This window comes from Podarcis muralis, chromosome 12 (assembly GCF_964188315.1).
Source record: "Podarcis muralis chromosome 12, rPodMur119.hap1.1, whole genome shotgun sequence".
Classification (NCBI taxonomy): domain Eukaryota; kingdom Metazoa; phylum Chordata; class Lepidosauria; order Squamata; family Lacertidae; genus Podarcis; species Podarcis muralis.
In genome coordinates this window covers 1,663,981-1,686,969 of record NC_135666.1, presented here as the reverse complement: position 1 = coordinate 1,686,969, position 22,989 = coordinate 1,663,981, and the positions used below count along the sequence as shown (strand labels likewise).

General features: G+C 49.0%; 2 protein-coding genes across 2 annotated transcripts; both read left to right on the top strand.

The window, feature by feature from the left end:
• The first annotated feature begins 304 nt into the window (after window positions 1-304).
• On the top strand, window positions 305-18,047 carry LOC114607671 (uncharacterized). Its single transcript, XM_077916684.1, has 7 exons — window positions 305-957; window positions 1,082-1,589; window positions 1,760-1,841; window positions 2,346-2,428; window positions 3,079-3,205; window positions 4,591-5,825; window positions 17,071-18,047. Exons 2-7 carry the CDS (start codon window positions 1,173-1,175, stop codon window positions 17,848-17,850), a joined length of 2,724 nt encoding a protein of 907 aa, XP_077772810.1. The 5' UTR covers window positions 305-957; window positions 1,082-1,172; the 3' UTR covers window positions 17,851-18,047.
• LOC114589885 (zinc finger and SCAN domain-containing protein 9-like) lies at window positions 13,312-17,067 on the top strand. Its single transcript, XM_077916676.1, has 5 exons — window positions 13,312-13,972; window positions 14,133-14,640; window positions 14,811-14,892; window positions 16,129-16,255; window positions 16,928-17,067. Exons 2-4 carry the CDS (start codon window positions 14,224-14,226, stop codon window positions 16,143-16,145), a joined length of 516 nt encoding a protein of 171 aa, XP_077772802.1. The 5' UTR covers window positions 13,312-13,972; window positions 14,133-14,223; the 3' UTR covers window positions 16,146-16,255; window positions 16,928-17,067.
• Window positions 18,048-22,989: the final 4,942 nt, after the last annotated feature.

Below are 22,989 nucleotides of genomic sequence, written 5' to 3'. Positions count from 1 at the left end.
ACCAGGTCCCCCCCCCCAGCAAAGGCCCCTCCCCTCCCTCCCGTCATTTCCTGCAAGCGTGGGAAGCGGGGGGAGGTTTCGCCTCCCGGGATGCGGTGAGCCTCCTCTCTCCCCCCCCCCGGGAGAAAGGGGTCCCAGGGCTGCAGCGGGAGGGTGCATGGGGGGGGGGTCCGGGAGAGTAGGGTCCTGCCCCCCTCCTTCCTCTGCACAGCCCGGGAGGGGGCGAGCTTGCCAGGGTGGTCTCCCTTGGGATGCTGAGGAAAGGCAGGCAAAGAAGCCCCTTTCAGGTTAGGGAAAGATGGGCAGAGATGGCAGCCAGGGGGAAACATTCTGAGCAGCTCCCCTTCCCAGACTTCGGGGTCCTGGAAACACCTGTCTGTGGGGTCAGAGGCCTTGGGAAAGAGGGGCAGGTGCCGGGGGGGGGGCTCTGTGGGGAGGGTGTGCCCCAGCCCAGGAACTCCCACCAGGATGCCCTTTCTGGGACTGCTCTGCCCCCCAATCACAAGAGGACCCCCCCCTCTGCCAGCCTCCCCACGCCAGAGGGACTGTAGGGAAGGAGGCGCTTCTTCAGATTTGTGGGGGTCTAAGTGAACCCTCATGTTAGCCCCTTCAATAGAATGGACAACGAATGCAGCTCTTTTAAAACCGGAACACAGTGCAACCTCGGGTTACATACTCTTCAGGTTACAGACTCCACTAACCCAGAAATATTACCTCGGGTTAAGAACTTTTCTTCAGGATCAGAACAGAAATCATGCTCCGGCGGTGCGGCAGTACTGGGAGGCCCCATTAGCTAAAGTGGTGCTTCAGGTTAAGAACAGTTTCAGGAGGTCCGGAAGGAATTAAGTACTTAACCCGAGGTACCACTGTATTGGGATGCTGGTGATATACTGTTTTACGATGTTGAAAACCAGGCATCGTCCGGCCCTAAAAAAGATGCCATACTCATTAGAAAAGGTACTTGATGATGCTGTCAATATTATTTTTTAAAAAACACCTTGAACTTTGAATTATAGGATTTTAATAAAATAATAATAATAATAATATGAATTTTATAACAGAAAGACGTATTCCTTTGTAGGATTTGCTAGCCGCTTTAATAAGGACAGACAGAACTTAGCAGAAGGCCAAGTGGTTCCTTCCGATATCTTGGAGGCTTCCTGAGAACACAGATGGATGAGCAAGACTCAGCTGGCCCAGAAGCAGGAAGGGGCCATGCCATCAACACTGGGAGCAGTGAGGGATTCTGGGAAAGCTCCGTGAAGAAGATCCTGGGTGAGGAGGACACCCTCCACTCTGATATGAAGAGCCAGCAGTTCAGGCAGTTCTGCTACCAGGAGACCAAAGGACCCCGAGAAGTTTGCAGCCAACTCCACCACCTTTGCCATCAGTGGCTGAACCCAGAAAAGCATACGAAAGCTGAGATGCTGGACCTGGTGATCTTGGAGCAGTTCCTGGCTGTCCTTCCACCGGAGATGGAGAGCTGGGTGAGGGAATGTGGAGCGGAGACCAGTTCCCAGGCGGTGGCCCTGGCCGAAGGTTTCCTCCTGAGTCAGGCAGAGGAGAGGAAGCAGGCAGGGAGAAAGCAGGTGAGAGAGACTTTCCTCTGGATATTCCAAAGGGGCTCTGAACAGGAGGGAGAGTATCCTGAAATCCTCTACTAAGCTTCCAGAAAGCATCCCCAAATGGTTTTCCCTTTGCCATTCCTTTTCTAATATTTCTCCCCATCCTCTGTTCTGAATCCTTGTTGCTCTTTCAGGGAAAGATTATCTTTACAGAAATGGGCCTGGATTCCTCTGAGGCAGAGAAGACTCCGTTGGTCAGGAGAGAGAGGCCGCTGGGTAAGGAGGACAGAGCTTTTTCTCCCTTTGGTTGCATTTTATGGATTTAGGAACTAATCTGTGGGTTCCTTTCACCTTTTGGGGGAAGACTCTTGGGGCCAAGAGAAGTCCCTCTGCCTGGTTCTCTGTAGCTTTACTCCTTGCAGTGAGGGAACTGCCAGAAGGCCCTTGGAGCTGGACCTCAGTGTCCGGGCTGAACGATTGGTGTGGAGACGCTCCTTCAGGTCTACATGGCCAAGGCTGTTTAGGGATTCAAAGGTCAGTACCAACATGTTGAATTGTGCTTGGAAACGTAGTAGGAGCCAGTGTAGGTCTTTCAGGGCCAGTGATATATGGTCCCAGCAGCTGCTCCCAGTCACCAGCCTGGTAGCCTCCTTCTGGATTAGTTTCTGAGTCCCCTTCAAAGGTAGCCGCGCATAGAGCGCCCCATCTGTAGTTAGAGGTGCATTGCTTCACCTCGAAGAAAAGCATGTGCTAATGGCCACTTCCCTTTGCCTCTCACAGGTGACAGAATGATGCTGCCAAGACCCCTTAATCCATCTTTGCATGGAGGCAGAGGAGAAACATCAGGTCTGGAACCAGATCAGGTAGGGAGAAGGAGCATTGCAGGCAAAGAGGCTCCTGCTCTTGACTTCTGTCAACATCGTCCTTAACAAAGACTATAAAGGCCATTCCAGAAGGTTTATGTGCAGAGAATGATTAACAATCACCTCACATTCACTAGCCTTCTGGATGATGCTAGTATTATCTTTCAGTAGCTTCAGTTTTATTTACCATTTCAACATTTAATACTAAGATAGGCTTGTAAACAGCTGACAAGCCATAAAAAAGAGTGGCCAGAATTCACCTCACGAGTCCCATCAGTTACACTATAGGGTTTCCCTCTCCTTCCCCTCCCTGTGACCCCCTGCACCCCTGAAGTTGGCTGTAGGGCATGGCGAAGGTTTCCCCCTCCAGAACAGTAGGGGGGGAGAGGAAGGGGGAATGTTCAGCAGAGAAGGATCTGAAGAACACCAGGTGGAGTTCCATCCATTTTCACAAAGATGAATACCCATCATTAAAATACACAATAAAACAATTCCATTAAGAGGTTAAAACGGACATCCATAATTAAAATGTACAGCCAAACAATCCCATTAAAACCATAGGGCAACAAACAGACACAAAACAGCAGCACAATGTGTAGAAGATGATCTTTCTGCTGTCTGAGAGCAAGACTTTTCTCTTCTTCTTTTAGGGCCTAGTATGCTTTGAAGATATAGCTGTTCGTTTCACAGACGAGGAGTGGGCGTTGCTGGATCCTGACCAGAGAGCTCTGCATAAAGAAGTCATGGAGGAGAATGGTGGGATCATGATCTCTCTCAGTAAGGCTCCCTGTTGGATCATGATGTCTGTTTCGGAATTTAAGATCCCTTTGGAAGAATCTGGGAGAGGAGGAGACTTAGTCAGTTGTGGGAAGGCAGGGCCTTCAGTCCCCACAACTGGATCATAGGGGCCAGACCCAGAGGGAAGTATTGCTGTCCTCACTAGGCCTGACACTTCTGAGCAGCCTGTTGCTTCTCATAAGGAGTTAACTTCACTTACTCCTTGTGATTTATTGCTGCCCCACTCTTGACACTCAGGTTCCCATACATACGTTCATTAATGCCTGTCAACAAAAGCAGTGAAGCCTGTTGTAAGGCCTTACTTTTAATTCCCTTCAGTTCTTCCTGTGTCCCAAGCATTAATTAGCAAAGTTCAATAACCGAGGGCTGCGTTTCTCCCTGAGGCTGTGATCCGTTTCTTTCTTTCTTTGTTTTTTTTTTAATATATTTTTATTAAGGTTTTTCAATACAAAGGCATATTTAATAAAACAACGTTGGTTATTTAGCATCTTTTCATCATTACTTTGAACTCCCTCACACCTCCCGCACACACTTCGTTATGAAATTATTTCCAGGCAAATTATCATTTTGTTCATAGTCTTTAGATTCAGTCATTAAAATATAGTTGAACTTAAATCTAGTTTAGTGATAGACAATTATTTCTGCTCTGGCATCCCTGTCAACATTCAGCCAAATTACAGTATTTTTGTAAATAAGTCTTAAATTTCTTCCAGTCTTCTTCAACTCTCTCTTCTCCCAGGTCTCGAATTCTGCCGGTCATCTCAGCTAGTTGCATATAGTCCATCAGCTGCATCTGCCATTCTTCCAGAGTGGGTAGATCTTGAGTTTTCCAATTCTTGGCGATCAGTATCCTTGCTGCCGTTGTTGCATACATAAAAAATGTTCTATCCTTCTTTAACACATTCTGGCCAACAATGCCCAAGAGGAAGGCCTCTGGTTTTTTGGTAAAGGTATACTTAAACACCTTTTTTAACTCGTTATATATCATCTCCCAGAAGGCCTTCACTCTAGGGCAAGTCCACCAGAGGTGAAAGAATGTTCCTTCATTTTCCTTACATTTCCAACATTTATTATCAGACGAATGGTATATCTTAGCCAATTTAACTGGGGTCCTGTACCATCTATATATCATTTTCATTACATTTTCCTTCAGAGCATTACATGCAGTGAAGTTCAGCCCAGTGGTCCACAACCTTTCCCAATCTTCAAACATAATATTATGCCCAATATCCTGTGCCCACTTTATCATTGCCGATTTAACCATTTCGTCTTGTGTGTTCCATTTCAGCAGCAAATTATACATTTTTGAAAGTACTTTAGTCTTAGGTTCTAACAGTTCTGATCCGTTTCTTTCTTTGTTGCAGTTGGTGATGAATCAGAGATTAAGAACCAGGGAGACCATGACCATGTCTACACCATGGAGAAGCAATGTAGATATTCTGAGTGTAGAGAGAACTTCAGTCAAAGCTCCCATTCCGCTTCCCTCCGAATAAATCCATTGGGGAAGAAATCCTATCAATGCTTGGAATGTGCGAAGAGCTTCAGTCGGAAAGAGAGTCTCACTTCCCATCAGAGAATTCATACAGGGGAGAAACCTTATCAGTGCTTGGAATGTGGGAAGAGCTTCAGTCGGAAGTTCAATCTCACAGTCCATGAAAGAATTCATACAGGAGAGAAACCATATCAATGCTTGGAATGTGGACAGAGTTTCACCTGGAAGGAAGGTCTCACTTCCCATCAAAGGATTCATACAGGGGAGAAACCGTATCAGTGCTTGGAATGTGGAAAGAGCTTCAACCGGAAGGAAAGTCTCACTTCACATCAAAGAATTCATACAGGAGAGAAACCGTATCAGTGCTTGGAATGTGGAAAGAGGTTCACCCGGAAGTTCTATCTCATAGTCCATGAAAGAATTCATACAGGAGAGAAACCATATCAGTGCATGGAATGTGAACAGAGTTTCACCTGGAAGGAAGGTCTCACTTCCCATCAAAGGATTCATACAGGGGAGAAACCATATCAGTGCTTGGAATGTGGAAAGAGCTTCAACCGGAAGGAAAGTCTCACTTCCCATCAAAGAATTCATACAGGGGAGAAACCGTATCAGTGCTTGGAATGTGGAAAGAGCTTCAACCGGAAGGAAAGTCTCACTTCACATCAAAGAATTCATACAGGAGAGAAACCGTATCAGTGCTTGGAATGTGGAAAGAGGTTCACCCGGAAGTTCTATCTCATAGTCCATGAAAGAATTCATACAGGAGAGAAACCATATCAGTGCATGGAATGTGAACAGAGTTTCACCTGGAAGGAAGGTCTCACTTCCCATCAAAGGATTCATACAGGGGAGAAACCATATCAGTGCTTGGAATGTGGAAAGAGCTTCAACCGGAAGGAAAGTCTCACTTCCCATCAAAGAATTCATACAGGGGAGAAACCCTATCAGTGCTTGGAATGTGGAAAGAGGTTCACCCGGAAGTTCTATCTCATAGTCCATGAAAGAATTCATACAGGAGAGAAACCATATCAATGCTTGGAATGTGGACAGCGCTTCGGTCAGAAGACCAGTCTCATAGGCCATCAAAGATGGCACAGTGGGGAGAAACCAGACAATGGCTGTATATGAATTTACTTTTCAGAGACTTTGATTAATATGTTCAACCTGGATCCTGAGTTCCACTTCTGAAGGCCTTCTGCCAGTTCCCTGATTGTGGGAAGTGAGGTTACATGGAACATGGAGCCTTTTTGATAGTGTTAAGAAAATAAACAACTATCTGACTTTAAGATAGGGAAGTTTTTAATGTTTGTTAGTTTTACTGTGGTTTCATGAATCGTTAAAAATAATAACAATAATGGTAATGGCTTTATAGGTCAAAACTGGCACTTTGAATTGGGTGTGGAAGCTAATTGGCAGCCAGTTCAGTTGGGCCAGGATCATTAATGCCCGTCAAAATAGGTCATAAGCACTGTAATAAGTAGAGGTCCCTCTACTCAGGACAGCCAGAACTGGGCAGAAGACAAAAGGGATTCCTTCCTTCTGATATCTTGGAGGCTTCCTGAGAGCCCAGGGGGAGGAGCCAGACTCAGCTGGCCCAGAAGCAGGAAGAGGCCATGCCATCCAAACTGGGAGGAGTGGGGGGGGTGTGATTCCCCCCACCGTGTCTAGCCCTCCTAGAATAATAATAATAATAATAATAATAATAATAATAATAATAATAATAATAATAATAAAATTTATTTATATCCCGCCCTCCCCAGCCGAAGCCAGGCTCAGGGCGGCTGTCAGAGCTGCCCGAGGTCCCAGCTCACAAAGGACCAACGCCAGTTCGTTGTTATATAAAACAGTCTTATTGAAGCTCAGTTTCGCTTTCACAGCCGCGGCGCGCAGCTCTACGTCTCAAACTCTAGACCGCTGAAGCTCCGTCTGAATCTCCTCCCCCCAGACACCAGTTTAAGACTCTAGCCTTGCTCCACCTCTTCCTTTGCTCTTTCCTGCTCTGGTTCCGCCTGTCCGCTGGGGTCTTGCCCTTCCTAGACTCTTCTGACGCTGAGTCCCCTGAGTCTTCCCCCTGCCTCCGGTGGGCTTTAGGACCTGGTTCCCAATCCGGGTTTTCTGCTGTCCCGCGCGCCTGTACATTCGAACTTGGCGCGCGCGCCCAGCCGGCAACCTTCCTCCTGACCGTTACACTGCTCCTGCCACTGCTTCCCCCTTCGGGGAGGCTAGCTGGACCTGACCTCCCCTCCGTTCCCCCACTCTCCGATAGAGGCGTGGTCAGCCCTGACTCATCTTCTCTCCCTGCTGGAGGAGACGCTGGCCCTGACACATGGGACTCTTCCCCCCCACTACGCTCTGGTGGGGAAGCTGGTCCTGATCTCCCGCTGCTGCTTTGGGAGTCCCCGCTGGCCCCTTGTTTCTGGTGCGTCCCCCCTGGGACCCCCCTTGCCCTGACCATCGGCGCCTCCTTCTGGGAATCTTCTGATTCGCTGGAGAAGCTCATGGAATCTCTCGGGTCACTGTCATACTCCCCTACGCTGCCCTCAGATTCTTCCCCTTCGCTCTCCATTTCCTCTCTCCCCTGTGCCTCTGCTCCTGAGCCCCTGACAGCGGCTAACAACAATCAAATAATCCAACATTCTAAAAATATTTCATTATAGAAATTAATTAAAATCAAGTTGATGGCAACCATTACGCAAAATTCTGTGCAGGTTGCCAGAGGAGGGAGTCAGGCTGTGCCCTGACCAAAGGCCTGGTGGAACAACTCTGTCTTGGAGGCCCTGCGGAAAGATGTCAGGTCCCGCAGGGCCCTAGTCTCTTGTGACAGAGCATTCCACCAGATTGCTGCCACAGCCGAGAAGGCCCTGGCTCTAGTTGAGGCCAGCCTAACCTCTCTGAGGCCTGGGACCTTCAGGATGTTTTTATTTGCAGACCGTAGGTTTCTCTGTGGGGCATACCAGGAGAGGCGGTCCCGTAGGTACGAGGGTCCTAGGCCGTATAGGGCTTTAAAGGTTAAAACCAGCACCTTAAACCTGATCCTGTACTCCACCGGGAGCCAGTGCAGCTGGTATAGTACCGGATGAATGTGGTCTCGCAGCGACGACCCCGTAAGGAGTCTCGCCGCGGCATTCTGCACCCGCTGGAGTTTCTGGGTCAGTCTCAAGGGCAGCCCCACATAGAGCGAGTTACAATAATCAAGCCTGGAGGTGACCGTCGCATGGATCACAGTGGCTAGGTCAGGGCGAGAGAGGTAAGGGGCCAACTGCTTAGCTTGGCGGAGATGAAAAAATGCCGCCTTTGTTATAGCTGTAATCTGCGCCTCCATAGAGAGGGAGGTATCGAAGATTACACCCAAACTCTTAACGGACGGTGCTGGCACTAATTGCACCCCCGCAAGAGATGGGAGTTGCCCCCTCGATCCCATATCGTCCCGCCCCAGCCAGAGGACCTCTGTCTTCGAAGGATTTAACTTCAGCCGGCTCCCACGTAACCATCCAGCCACAGCTTCCAGACATCTGGTCAGTGTGTCTGGGGCCGAGTCAGGATGGCCATCCATCAACAGATAGAGTTGGGTGTCATCAGCATACTGATGGCAACCCAGCCCAAAACTCCGGACAAGCTGGGCGAGGGGGCACATAAAGATGTTAAAAAGCATCGGGGAGAGAATCGCACCCTGAGGCACTCCACACACCAAGGAGTGGCGCGATGACAATTCCCCCCCAAGCGCCACCCTCTGTCCCTGACCAGAGAGAAACAAGCGCAGCCATTGGAGGACTGTGCCCTGGATCGCCACGTCGGCAAGGCGGTAGTCTAGGAGTTCGTGATCGACCATGTCGAAGGCTGCTGACAGGTCTAGAAGAATCAGCAGCCCCGACCCGCCTCGATCCAGCTGCCTGCGGAGATCATCTGTTAGGGCGACCAGAGCCGTCTTGGTCCCATGACCAGCGCGGAAGCCGGACTGGAATGGATCAAGAGCCGATGTTTCATCCAGAAACCTGCCAAGCTGTTCAGCAACCGCTCTCTCAATCACCTTACCCAGGAATGGAAGATTCAAAACCGGGCGGTAATTGGATAGATCTAAGGGATCTAATGATGTTTTCTTTAAGAGCGGACGCACCACTGCCTCCTTCAGTTCCCCTGGGAATATCCCGGTGCCAAGGGACAAATTGATGATATCTCCCAGGGGGGCCCGCACCTCGTCTGGACATGCTCTAATCAGCCATGACAGGCACGGGTCAAGAGTACAGGTGGTGGGCTTTCCAGCTTGGAGGAGTCTGTCCACATCGGCTGGAGATATCCGGTCAAAGTGGTCCAATACTGGACCCGAGGACAGTCGAGGGGCCTCCAGTTCATTTATTGTATCCAAATTGGCAGGAAGGTCATGGCGGAGCAACAGGACCTTCTCCGCAAAAAAGCTCGCAAATGCCTCACAGCTGTGTGTCAGATTGTTATTTAAATTCGGCTGTCCTTCAAGGGACGTTAAAGACCTAATTATACTAAATAATTGCGCCGGGCGAGAGCTAGCGGATGCAATGGAGGCCGAGAAGTAAGACTTCTTAGCGGCCTTCACTGCCATCTCATAGGTTTTCATAAAAACCCTATAAGATGTTCTTGAGGTTCCGTCACGGGCACCCCGCCATACTCGCTCTAGCCGTCTGAGATCCCGCTTCATTTTCCGAAGCTCCTCGGTAAACCAGGGAGCCCGGTTTCTGCGGGGTCGCAGAGGGCGCTTAGGTGCGATCTCATCTATGGCTGCCGGGAGCTGCGTATTCCAGCCCTCAACAAGCTCAGTCAATGAGTCGCCAGGGGGAGCAAGGTCCCGCAAGGCTTGACGGAATCTATCAGGGTCCATCAGCCTCTGCGGGTGAGCCCAAATCGGCTCGCCACCTAAGCAGGGTGGGGGTGGAAAGTCAATCCTGGCTTTCAGAGCGTAGTGATCAGACCATGGCACCTTCATCAAAGGAGACATGATCACATCTATACCGGCGCCAAAGATCAAATCCAGCGTGTGGCCTGCTTGATGTGTGGGGCCCGAAACAAACTGGGAGAGCCCTAGTGTCGCCATGGAAGACACCAGGTCCAGAGCCTGTGAGGAGGGAGTGGCATCAGCATGGATGTTGAAGTCCCCCAATACCAATAGGTTAGGGAACTCCAAGGCCCAGCCAGCCACCACCTCCAGCAGGCCTGACAGGGTGGCTGCTGGTGCGCTAGGTGGCCGGTACACCAGCCAGACAGCCAAGCTCACCTCAGAGCCCCACACTAGGCCAACACATTCAATGCCGGGGATCAATGGCGATGGTAGAGCCCTGAAAGAACAATCTTCCCGGATTAACAATGCCACCCCTCCCCCCCGGCCCACAGTCCGCGACTGGTGGAGGACGGAGAAACCCGGGGGCGCCATCTCTCGTAAGGTAACAGTTTCCCCTTCGCGCACCCAGGTCTCCGTCACACAAGCCAGATCGACCCCCTGCGAGGTAAAGAAATCTCGCAGGGTGGCGGTTTTGTTGCCTATAGACCTGGCATTGCACAACACCAGTGACGGAGGTGAGTAATCCTTGCTCACCCTACCCTCGTCCCTCGGGATGGAGCGCAGATTGGAAGGGGTACGAGCATATCCATATCTCGATCCCCTTCGCCTATAACATCTGCCCCCACCGCCATACCTCCCTCGCCCCTCCACGGTAGCAATCCCAAGCCTCATACTTGCCTCCATTTACAAAATAGAAAAACAAAACAACCAAAAACAATTATACCCAAACAAAACCAATCCCCACCCCACTCAATATCCAACCCCAAACCAAAACAAAACGGAACAAAACAAAAATACATTGATAAAAACCACCATTCACGGTGGTACAACAGAGTAAACAGTAAAAACACCTTTAAAACACCTTAAAATATATAAAAACATCTTTAACATTTGCTGCAGCAGCACCAGTGTCCTTAAAGCTGTCACAGAGGTGAGCCTGGGCCCCGCCCCCTAGGCCAGGTGGAATTAGCCTGAGAAGGGAGAGGCCTTCCCCCACACTCACGGTGCAGCAGCAGGGAAGGGAAGTGACCCCGCCAAATGTGATGGCAACTGAGGGATTTCTGTGAGATGAATCTGCCTGTTTGCTCCTGCCTTTTGGTGCTTTTGGTCAAGGAAGGTATTTAGAACTGTGGTTGACTGAGTACAATTTTCACACCAGGCTGGGGAGGGGGGGTTTCTAACCCTGGGGTCCTCAAGAGCTGCTCTCCCTCCTACCCCAGGAAAGAGCCCCCATCACCTTGGAGTGGCCCCATGTGCCCAGGCCATTAGACCATTTCAGGTCTCAGGTGTCCAGCATTGCCCTGGCAACCTCGCCTTCGGTGAGAAAGAGCATGCCCAAATCCTCTTCCTGGGTCTCAGATAGCTTCACGGAGAGCTGATTTACACTCTGCTGCTAAAACATCCTGCCATTTGTTCCACTTTCAGGGTCAGGTAAGGAGAGATGCAATGCAGCGTAAGAGAGGGGAGATTCACAAATGCAGAACACTCAGAAACCGTGCCTAATACATTCTAAAAGGTTAATGGCAGTTAAAGTGGAGCATTATTGAGACGGCAAAGTCTGCTTCCTTGCTTCCCTCCCGGCCACCAGGAAGGCTCCATGAGGAACCCTCACCAGCCTTGCTTGCGTTCGACCATAATTTTCCTCCCCTCCAGCCATCTCCCAGCTTGTTTCCTCGCCCTAACCAGGTCTAACTCTGCACTGCAGAAGAAGCCTTTTCTTTTCTCGGTCCTCCATTTTCCTTGTTTATTTATTGCGTGAGTCAGGTTTCCGTTTTCACTTTTTGCGTATTTTTATGTCTCTCTACATGCAGCCAGTCCTCAGGGACCCCCAGGGAGGAGGAACGGGGCCTTGAGGACGTGGGGCCAATGGAGCTCGTTCTGTCGTGGCTCACTTGTGGGGCGATGGCTGTGCCGGTGGGCAGGCTGCCCCACTTGGCTCTGTCAGGGTGGCGCCAATAACTCAGGCTACAGCCATCGTCTTCTGTTGTGATGCTGAGTTCCAACCCTCCGTTGTTCTTCAGTTAGAAGGAAAGTTTTCCTCACTCCTTCCACCACTCCTTCATCCGACAGGGTCTTCTCCAGACTTTGAGACATGTACACCCATTCAGACATGCAGCCTCTGAGGTGTCCAAATGATCTTCTGAGACCGACCAGGAAGCCCTGAACCACCAGAGGTCTCCCCACCCAAGGAATCCAAGCCCTGCTGGGAAGGGAGGGAACCTTGGGAGGGATGGGGGTGAAAGAGGCAGCCCCCCCCCCCCAGTGCTGAGAGACCCTCTTCCCACCAGCTGTAATTCCCCAAGGTCCCTGGCAAAAAGGACAGATTGTTAAAGCTCACTTGGGGAGTGGCTCCTAGTAGCTCTCAGCATCCATAAGAAAGTACAGATCCCAGGATTCTTAGGAATCTAAAGTGGGTTGATCCTGCTTTGCAGATGCAGAGCAGGTGGGGATCTGGGCGTGTGTGTTGTCTTTTTCCTTCCTTTTTGGAATTCTGGTTTATTGGGTTTTATAAACAAGGCTCACAGGAGGAAGAAAGGATACAAATAAATAGACCGAGTGTTCTCTTGTCATCTGTGCATCACAAAAACCGCACAGTAAGTTCATGGGAATGTCTACAACCCCGGGATCATTATTAGTGTACGAGTTCTTGGTTCATGAATTAGTTTAATCAAAACCAGAAAAGGGGGAGACAGGAGAGAGCAGAGTTCACAGGCAACAGTCCACATTTCCTGGCCAAACGCCTAGTCAGGATGGTGCTTCCCCAAAATCCGCCCCTGCTCCCCGTGTTGGTGGCGTGGCCTCTTCCCTCCAGGGCCAGCCGAGTCTTGCTCATCCATCTGGGCTCTCAGGAAGCCTCCAAGGGATGGGAAGGGACCCCTTGTCCTCTGCCAACTTCTGCCCCCCCCCCCCGCAATAGAAACCTCTCTGGGCGGGTGGGGAGGGAGGGGCTTTTGCACTGGAGGACTTCTCCCCTCTTTCACCTCCTCTCCTCTCTAGGAATCCAGCCCCGTTGCTTTTAACCCTTGGCAAGCCGAGCGCACCGAGCTCACTCCTCTTTTCTCGTCTCTCTGCAGAGCAAGACTCCAGGAGGAAAGCAGCGCACTGCGCACACTCCATAAAACCTCTCTGGGCGGGTGCAAAGGGCGGGGCTGCTCCCCATTCATCATTTCGAGATGGGGGGGCTGAGATCGGGGCGCTCCGCTTTGCAAGGGTTGCAGGGAACTGAGCTGGACTCCTAGAGAGTAGAGGAAAGGAAGGAGGGGGTGGGACCAGGTCCCCCCCCCCAGCAAAGGCCCCTCCCCTCCCTCCCGTCATTTCCTGCAAGCGGGGGAAGCGGGGGGAGGTTTCGCCTCCCGGGATGCGGTGAGCCTCCTCTCTCCCCCCCCCGGGAGAAAGGGGTCCCAGGGCTGCAGCGGGAGGGTGCATGGGGGGGGGTCCGGGAGAGTAGGGTCCTGCCCCCCTCCTTCCTCTGCACAGCCCGGGAGGGGGCGAGCTTGCCAGGGTGGTCTCCCTTGGGATGCTGAGGAAAGGCAGGCAAAGAAGCCCCTTTCAGGTTAGGGAAAGATGGGCAGAGATTGCAGCCAGGGGGAAACATTCTGAGCAGCTCCCCTTCCCAGACTTCTGGGTCCTGGAAACACCTGTCTCTGGGGTCAGAGGCCTTGGGAAAGAGGGGCAGGTGCCGGGGGGGGGGCTCTGTGGGGAGGGTATGCCCCAGCCCAGGAACTCCCACCAGGATGCCCTTTCTGGGGCCACCCTGCTCCCCCAAACACAAGAGGACCCCCCCCCTCTGCCAGCCTCCCCTCCCCAGAGGGTCTGAAGGGAAGGAGGCACTTCTTCAGATTTGTGGGGATCTAAGTGAACCCTCATGTTAGCCCCTTCCATTGAATGGACAACCATTGCAGCTGTTTTAAAACCAGAACACAGTGGTACCTCGGGTTACATATGCTTCAGGTTACAGACTCCACTAACCCAGAAATATTACCTCGGGTTAAGAACTTTTCTTCAGGATCAGAACAGAAATCATGCTCCGGCGGTGCAGCAGCAGCAGGAGACCCCACTGGCTAAAGTGGTGCTTCAGGTTAAGAACAGTTTCAGGAGGTCCGGAAGGAATTAAGTACTTAACCCGAGGTACCACTGTATTGGGATGCTGGTGATATACTGTTTTACGATGTTGAAAACCAGGCATCGTCCGGCCCTAAAAAAGATGCCAGACTCATTAGAAATGGTACTTAATGATGCCATCAATATTATTTTTTAAAAAACACCTTGAACTTTGAATTATAGGATTTTAATAAAATAATAATAATAATAATAATAATAATAATAATAATAATAATAATAATAATAATATGAATTTTATAACAGAAAGACGTATTCCTTTGTAGGATTTGCTAGCCGCTTTAATAAGGACAGACAGAACTTAGCAGAAGGCCAAGTGGTTCCTTCCGATATCTTGGAGGATTCCTGAGAACACAGATGGATGAGCAAGACTCAGCTGGCCCAGAAGCAGGAAGGGGCCATGCCATCAACACTGGGAGCAGTGAGGGATTCTGGGAAAGCTCCGTGAAGAAGATCCTGGGTGAGGAGGACACCCTCCACTCTGATATGAAGAGCCAGCAGTTCAGGCAGTTCTGCTACCAGGAGGCCAAAGGACCCCGAGAAGTTTGCAGCCAACTCCACCACCTTTGCCATCAGTGGCTGAAGCCAGAAAGGCACACGAAAGCTGAGATGCTGGACCTGGTGATCTTGGAGCAGTTCCTGGCTGTCCTTCCACTGGAGATGGAGAGCTGGGTGAGGGAATGTGGAGCGGAGACCAGTTCCCAGGCGGTGGCCCTGGCCGAAGGATTCCTCCTGAGTCAGGCAGAGGAGAGGAAACAGGCAGAGAGAAAGCAGGTGAGAGAGACTTTCCTCTGGATACTCCCAAGCACGTCTGAACAGGAGGGAGAGTATCCTGAAATCCTCTACTAAGCTTCCAGAAAGCATCCCCAAATGGTTTTCCCTTTGCCATTCCTTTTCTAATATTTCTCCCCATCCTCTGTTCTGAATCCTTGTTGCTCTTTCAGGGGAAGATTATCTTTGCAGAAATGGGCCTGGATTCCTCTGAGGCAGAGAAGACTCCGTTGGTCAGGAGAGAGAGGCCAATAGGTAAGGAGGAAGGAGCTTTTTCTCCCTTTGGTTGCATTTTATGGATTTAGGAACTAATCTGTGGGTTCTTTTCACCTTTTGCGGGAAGACACTTGGGGCCAAGAGAAGTCCCTCTGCCTGGTTCTCTGTAGCTTTACTCCTTGCAGTGAGGGAACTGCCAGAAGGCCCTTGGAGCTGGACCTCGGTGTCCGGGCTGAACGATTGGTGTGGAGACGCTCCTTCAGGTCTACAGGGCCGGGGCTGTTTAGGGCTTCAAAGGTCAATACCAACATGTTGAATTGATCTCGGAAACATACTGGGAGCCAGTGTAGGACTTTCAGGACCAGTGTTATATGGTCCCAGCAGCTGCTCCCAGTCACCAGTCTGGTAGCCTCATTCTGGATTAGTTTCTGAGTCCCCTTCAAAGGTAGCCGCGCATAGAGCGCCCCATCTGTAGTTAGAGGTGCACTGCTTCACCTCGAAGTAAAGCATGTGCTAATGGCCACTTCCCTTTGCCTCTCACAGGTGACAGAATGATACCAGGGATACCTCCTCATTCATCTTTGCATGGCGGCAGAGGAGAAGGAGAAGCTTTGGAACCAGATCAGGTAGGGAGACGGAGCATAGCAGGCAAAGAGGCTCCTGCTCTTGACTTCTGTCAACATTGTCCTTAACAAAGGCTGTAAAGGCCACTCCAGAAGGTTAAGATCAGAGAATGATTAACAATCACCTCACGTTCACTAAACTTCTGAATGATGCTAGTATTATCTATCAGTAGCTTCAGTTTTATTTACCAATTTAACATTTAATACTAAGATAGGCTTCTAAACAGCTGACAAGCCATAAAAAAGAGTGGCCAGAATTCACCTAACGAGTCCCATCAGTTGCACTATAGGGCTTTCCCCCTCCTTCCCATCCCTGTGACCCCCTGCACCGCTGAAGTTGGCTTTAGGGCATGGCGAAGGTTTCCCCCTCCAGAACAGTAGGGGGGGAGAGGAAGGGGGAATGTTCAGCAGAGAAGGATCTGAAGAACACCAGGTGGAGTTCCATCCATTTTCACAAAGATGAATACCCATCATTAAAATACACAATAAAACAATTCCATTAAGAGGATAAAACAGACATCCATAATTATAATGTACAGCCAAACAATCCCATTAAAACCATACGGCAACAAACAGACACAAAACAGCAGCACAGTGTGTAGAAGATTATATTTCTGCTGCCTGAGAGCAAGACTTTCTCTTCTTCTTTTAGGGCCTAGTATGCTTTGAAGATATAGCTGTTCGTTTCACAGACGAGGAGTGGGCGTTGCTGGATGCTGACCAGAGAGCTCTGCATAAGGAAGTCATGGAGGAGAATGGTGGGATCATGAACTCTCTCAGTAAGGCTCCCTGTTGGATCATGATATCTCTTTCAGAATTTAAGATCCCTTGGGAAGAATCTGGGAGAGGAGGAGACTTAGTCAGTTGTAGGAAGGCAGGGCATTCAGTCCCCACAACTGGCACGTAGGGGCCAGACCCAGAGGGAAGTATTGCTGTGCTCACTAGGCCTGAGTGGTTAAGAGCGGTAGTCTCGTAATCTGGGGAACCGGGTTCGCGTCTCCGCTCCTCCACATGCAGCTGCTGGGTGACCTTGGGCCAGTCACACTTCTCTGAAGTCTCTCAGCCCCACTCACCTCACAGAGTGTTTGTTGTGGGGGAGGAAGGGAAAGGAGAATGTTAGCCACTTTGAGACTCCTTAAAGGGAGTGGAAGGCAGGATATCAAATCCAAACTCTTCTTCTTCTTCCACTTCTGAGCAGACACTTCTGTTGCTTCTCATAAGGAGTTAACTTCACTTACTCCTTGTGATTTATTGCTGCCCCACTCCTGACATTCAGGTTCCCATACATATGTTCATTGATGCCTGTCAACAAAAGCAGTGAAGCCTGTTGTAAGGCCTTACTTTTAATTCCCTTCAGTTCTTCCTGTGTCCCAAGCATTAATTAGCAAAGTTCAATAACTGAGGGCTGCATTTCTCCGTGAGGCTGTGATCCATTTCTTTCTTTGTTGCAGATGGTGATGAATCAGAGATTAAGAACCAGGGAGACCATGACCATGTCTACACCATGGAGAAGCAATGTAAATATTCTGAGTGTAGAGAGAACTTCAGTCAAAGCTCCCATTCCGCTTCCCTCCGAATAAATCCATTTGGGAATAAATCCTATCAATGCCTGGAATGTGCGAAGAGCTTCAGTCGGAAAGAGAGTCTCACTTCCCATCAAAGAATTCATACAGGGGGGAAACCGTATCAGTGCATGGAATGTGAGAAGAGTTTCAGTCGGAAGTTCAATCTAACAGCCCATGAAAGACTTCATACAGGGGAGAAACCATATCAGTGCTTGGAATGTGCGAAGAGCTTTACCCAGAAAAAGGATCTCACTTCCCATCAGAGAATTCATACAGGGGAGAAACCATTTCAGTGCTTTGAATGTGGAAAGAGTTTCACCTGGAAGAAAAGTCTCACTTCCCATCAAACAATTCATACAGGGAAGAAACCATATCAGTGTTTGGAATGTGGGAAGAGGTTCTGTCGGAGTGCCCATCTCACAACCCATCAAATAAGTCATACAGGGGAGAAACCATATCAGTGCTTGGAATGTGGGAAGAGCTTCAGTCGGAAGTTCAATCTCACAGTCCATGAAAGAATTCATACAGGAGAGAAACCATATCAGTGCATGGAATGTGAACAGAGTTTCACCTGGAAGGAAGGTCTCACTTCCCATCAAAGAATTCATACAGGGGAGAAACCATATCAGTGCTTGGAATGTGGAAAGAGGTTCACCCGGAAGTTCTATCTCATAGTCCATGAAAGAATTCATACAGGAGAAAAACCATATCAATGCTTGGAATGTGGACAGAGCTTCGGTCAGAAGACCAGTCTCATAGGCCATCAAAGATGGCACAGTGGGGAGAAACCAGACAATGGCTGTCTATGAATTTAAATTTCAGAGACTTTGATTAATATGTTCAACACGCACCCTGAGTTCCACTTCTGAAGGCCTTCTGCTAGTTCCCTGATTGTGGGAAGTGAGGTTACATGGAACAAGGCAAGGGGCCTTTTTGATAGTGTCACCCGCCTTGTGGAACTCCCTCTTGTTAGATGTTAAGAAAATAAATAACTATCTGACTTTTAGATCAGGAAGTTTTTAATGTTTGTTAGTTTTACTGTGGTTTCAGGAATTGTTAGAAATAATAATAATAATTTATAGGCTTTATAGCTCAAAACCAGCACTTTGTTTTTTTTAAAAAAAGATATTTATTAAAGTTTTAAACAAATAAGCAGATTTAACAAACATAAAGAATACAGAAGAAAATACATACAACTACGAAAGAAAGAAGAAAAAACAACAACATAAAAATCCTGTTTCTAGCTTGTTACTTTCATAACCCTCTTTCCTGACCTCCTCACATCCCCCTTTTCTGTGTTCTCTTTTACAAGATCATATTCAGCAATATCTTACCCTCTTTTAAATCTCATTGTATATTATAAATTTCAGCTATTATGTCACCAAATTTTTCCCTTGATATCATTTCATTTAATTCTGACATAACGCTATTCTAACTTTTTCACCCTTGTTTCTTATAAAATATTTTTGCATATTCCTTTCAACTTTGTCACTAATGCCATATTGTCTTTATATCCTGCATCATTTTAACATTCAATTATTTTGCAATATTTTTGTAAATAGTCTTTGAATTTCTTCCAATCCTCTTCCACTGTCTCTTCTCCCAGGTCTCGGATTCTGCCAGTCATTTCTGCCAATTCCATGTAGTCTAACACTTGCATTTGCCATTCTTCCAGAGTGGGCAAATCTTGTGTCTTCCAATGTTTTGCGATAAGAATTCTTGCTGCTGTTGTTGCGTACATAAAAAACGTTCTATCCTTCTTTGACACCATTTGGCCGACCATGCCCAGGAGGAAGGCCTCTGGTTTCTTGGGAAAGGTATATTTAAATACCTTTTTCAGTTCATTATAGATCATTTCCCAGAAGGCCTTAACCTTTGGGCACATCCACCAAAGGTGAAAGAATGTTCCCTCAGTTTCCTTGCATTTCCAACATTTATTGTCAGGCAAATGATATACTTTTGCAAGCTTGACTGGGGTCATGTACCACCTATATATCATTTTCATAATATTCTCTTTTAAGGCATTACATGCCGTAAATTTCACACCGGTGGTCCACAACCGTTCCCAGTCAGCAAACATGATATTATAACCAATGTCTTGCGCCCACTTAATCATAGCTGATTTGACCGTTTCATCCTGAGTATTCCATTTTAACAGCAAGTTATACATTCTTGAAAGTACCTTAGTTTTAGGTTCTAACAATTCTGTTTCTAATTTCGATTTTTCCACCTGGAAGCCTATTTTTTTGTCCATATTAAATACTTCTCTAATTTGATAGTAATGTAACCAATCTCGCACTTTATCTTTCAATTTCTCAAAACTCTGCAGTCTCGGTGTATCTCCATTTTGTTCCAGTATCTCCCAATATTTTGGCCACTTGGCCTCCATATTGGGTTTTTTCCGAGCCTTAGCCTCCATAGGTGACAACCACCTTGGGGTCTTGTTTTCTAATAGGTCTTTATATCTTGTCCAGACATTAAACACTGCTTTCCTGACAACAAAACCAGCACTTTGAATTGGGTGTGGAAGCTAATTGGCAGCCAGTTCAGTTGGGCCAGGATCATTAATACCCGTCAAAATAGGTCATAAGCACTGTAATAAGTAGAGGTCCGTCTACTTAGGACAGCCAGAACTGGGCAGAAGACAAAAGGGATTCCTTCCTTCTGATATCTTGGAGGCTTCCTGAGAGCCCAGGGGGAGGAGCCAGACTCAGCTGGCCCAGAAGCAGGAAGAGGCCATGCCATCCAAACTGGGAGCAGTGGGGGGTTGATTCCCCCCACCATGTCTAGCCCTCCTAGAAGGGAAGTGACCCCGCCAAATGTGATGGCAACTGAGGGATTTCTGTGAGATGAATCTGCCTGTTTGCTCCTGCCTTTTGGTGCTTTTGGTCAAGGAAGGTATTTAGAACTGTGGTTGACTGAGTACAATTTTCACACCAGGCTGGGGAGGGGGGGTTTCTAACCCTGGGGTCCTCAAGAGCTGCTCTCCCTCCTACCCCAGGAAAGAGCCCCCATCACCTTGGAGTGGCCCCATGTGCCCAGGCCATTAGACCATTTCAGGTCTCAGGTGTCCAGCATTGCCCTGGCAACCTCACCATCAGTGAGGAAGAGCATGCCCAAATCCTCTTCCTGGGTCTCAGATAGCTTCACGGAGAGCTGATTTACACTCTGCTGCTAAAACATCCTGCCATTTGTTCCACTTTCAGGGTCAGGTAAGGAGAGATGCAATGCAGCGTAAGAGAGGGGAGATTCACAAATGCAGAACACTCAGAAACCGTGCCTAATACATTCTAAAAGGTTAATGGCAGTTAAAGTGGAGCATTATTGAGACGGCAAAGTCTGCTTCCTTGCTTCCCTCCCGGCCACCAGGAAGGCTCCATGAGGAACCCTCACCAGTCTTGCTTGCGTTCGACCATAATTTTCCTTCCCTCCAGCCATCTCCCAGCTTGTTTCCTCGCCCTAACCAGGTCTAACTCTGCACTGCAGAAGAAGCCTTTTCTTTTCTCGGTCCTCCATTTTCCTTGTTTATTTATTGCGTGAGTCAGGTTTCCGTTTTCACTTTTTGCGTATTTTTATGTCTCTCTACATGCAGCCAGTCCTCAGGGACCCCCAGGGAGGAGGAATGGGGCCTTGAGAACGTGGGGCCAATGGAGCTCGTTCTGTCGTGGCTCACTTGTGGGGCGATGGCTGTGCCGGTGGGCAGGCTGCCCCACTTGGCTCTGTCAGGGTGGCGCCAATAACTCAGGCTACAGCCATCGTCTTCTGTTGTGATGCTGAGTTCCAACCCTCCGTTGTTCTTCAGTTAGAAGGAAAGTTTTCCTCACTCCTTCCGCCACTCCTTCATCCGACATGGTTTTCACCAGACTTTGACACATGTACACCCGTTCAGACAAGCAGCCTCTCAGGTGTCCAAATGATCTTCTGAGACTGACCAGGAAGCCCTGAACAGAGAACCACCAGAGGTCTCCCCAGCCAAGGAATCCAAGCCCTGCTGGGAAGGGAGGGAACCTTGGGAGGGATGGGGGTGAAAGAGGCAGCCCCCCCCCCCCCAGTGCTGAGAGTTACTGGGAGACCCTCTTCCCACCAGCTATAATTCCTGAGTTCCCTGGCAAGGAGGACGGGTTGCCTAGCCACTCCAAAGGAACCTCTCCTGGCAACACTCAGCGCCCTTTACAAATATTTCCCTGGATTCTATGGTCTCAGCCTGCTTTGCAGATGCAGCACTGGGGGGGGGGGGGGGGGCTTGTGAGTGTGTGTTGTCCTTTTGGAATAAGTTTTAATTGAGTTTTATAATAATGATCATGGGAATAATGAAGGATACAAAGAAATTCTCCAAGTCTTCTCATTTGTGCATCACAACAATAGCATAATAAGTTTATGGGAATATCTACAACATATAGTTCATTATTAGAGGTCAGGCAGTGTCTGAGTTCTCGGTTTGTGATAGAAATGGTTCTACAACAGGAGGTAAAAGGCTTAACTTGGTTTCTGTTCCTTCCCTCAGTTACTTTTCCCCAGTTCCTTTTAATGCAGCACAGCTTCCTTCTGAGCCTAATACTTTGGTTCCTGAGCGAGGGGCATTTTTCGTCCGTCCGCCTCTCTCTTAACCTTCCCACTCCTGAGGGATTTCCCACAGACCCAGGGGATCCCCTCAGGCCTTGTTCTTGGTTTGGGGGTCTCCTTTTCCTAGCAGATCTCTCCCCTCCTGACTGGAAGGAGACCCTGCTTTAGTCCGTCTTCCCACAGCTTCTCCCTCTCCTGCCTCCTCAGACTCAGCCCTCCAGATTAATTCCTGCCTCCATCTTCTCCCCAGACCCTCCACTGGGTCATCTTCCTATCTAAGTTGCTCTGAGGCTCCTTCTCCTCAGAAAAACCCTCTCCCAATCCCCATCTCCCCTCTCAGATCAGAGCCAGTTCTCCATCAGACAGAAACTCTCCGAGTAATAATAATAATAATAATAATAATGTAATAAAATCCCCACCTCCCCTTTCTGATCAGGTTCTGTCAAACTCTCCCGCTCCTTGGATTTTCCCTCCAAAAGGCCTGGCAGCCAATCAGAGAGAGAGAGAGGCTCCCGCCCTCTGGTGGAGTCTCAGAGGCACTGCACCCCCACTCTGCTCTGGCTCTTAGGGGCCTAGGAGGGAAACTACCTCATGGGAGCATGTGGGTTTAAACAAAGGGAGAAAACTAGGAATAAGAAAGGATACAAAGAAATTGAGTCTTCTCTTGTCATTTGTATATCACAGAAATCGCACAATATGTTTATGGGACTATCTACAACATATGGTTCATTATTAGTGTTGAGTGTCTGAGGAAGATGTTTTAACAAAACCCGATAAAGGGAAGCAGCTGAAGAGGGGAGCTTACAGACACAGTAGGAATGTGAGCCATTCTTTGCTTGCTTTTTAGCACTGTACTTTGGCCCTCAGACCTAGGAAAAAGGGACTCCTCCCCAGTAGTGTGTCTTGAGAACATTGGAGAATCCAGATGCTGGAAACTGAGGCAGAAGCAGGACAGAATTGGGCCCTGAACTGGGGCAGGGAGGGAGAGCAACCCTAGAGGACCCCAAAGTCTTCCATAGCTGCGTGCAACCCCTCTGCAAGGAGAGGCTGCGCGGGGCTAAAGGGGAAGGCAAAACAGCGAGCGGGATCCATCAGGCTCTGTCAAACTCTCTCCCTCCTTGGATTTTCCCTCCAAAAGGGCTGGCAGCCAATCAGAGAGAGAGAGAGAGGCTCCCGCCCTCTGGTGGAACCTCGGAGGTGCTGCACCCCCCCACTCCAAATGCTGGAAACTGAGGCAGAAGCAGGACAGAATTGGGCCCTGAACTGGGGCAGGGAGGGAGAGCAACGAAAAGTTGGCAGGTTGGCTGGCTTCTGTCTCTTCTCAGGAGACAAGGAAGAGAGTTCTTTGGGGAGGAAGTCAAAGGGCAGGAAGGGTGCAGAACCTG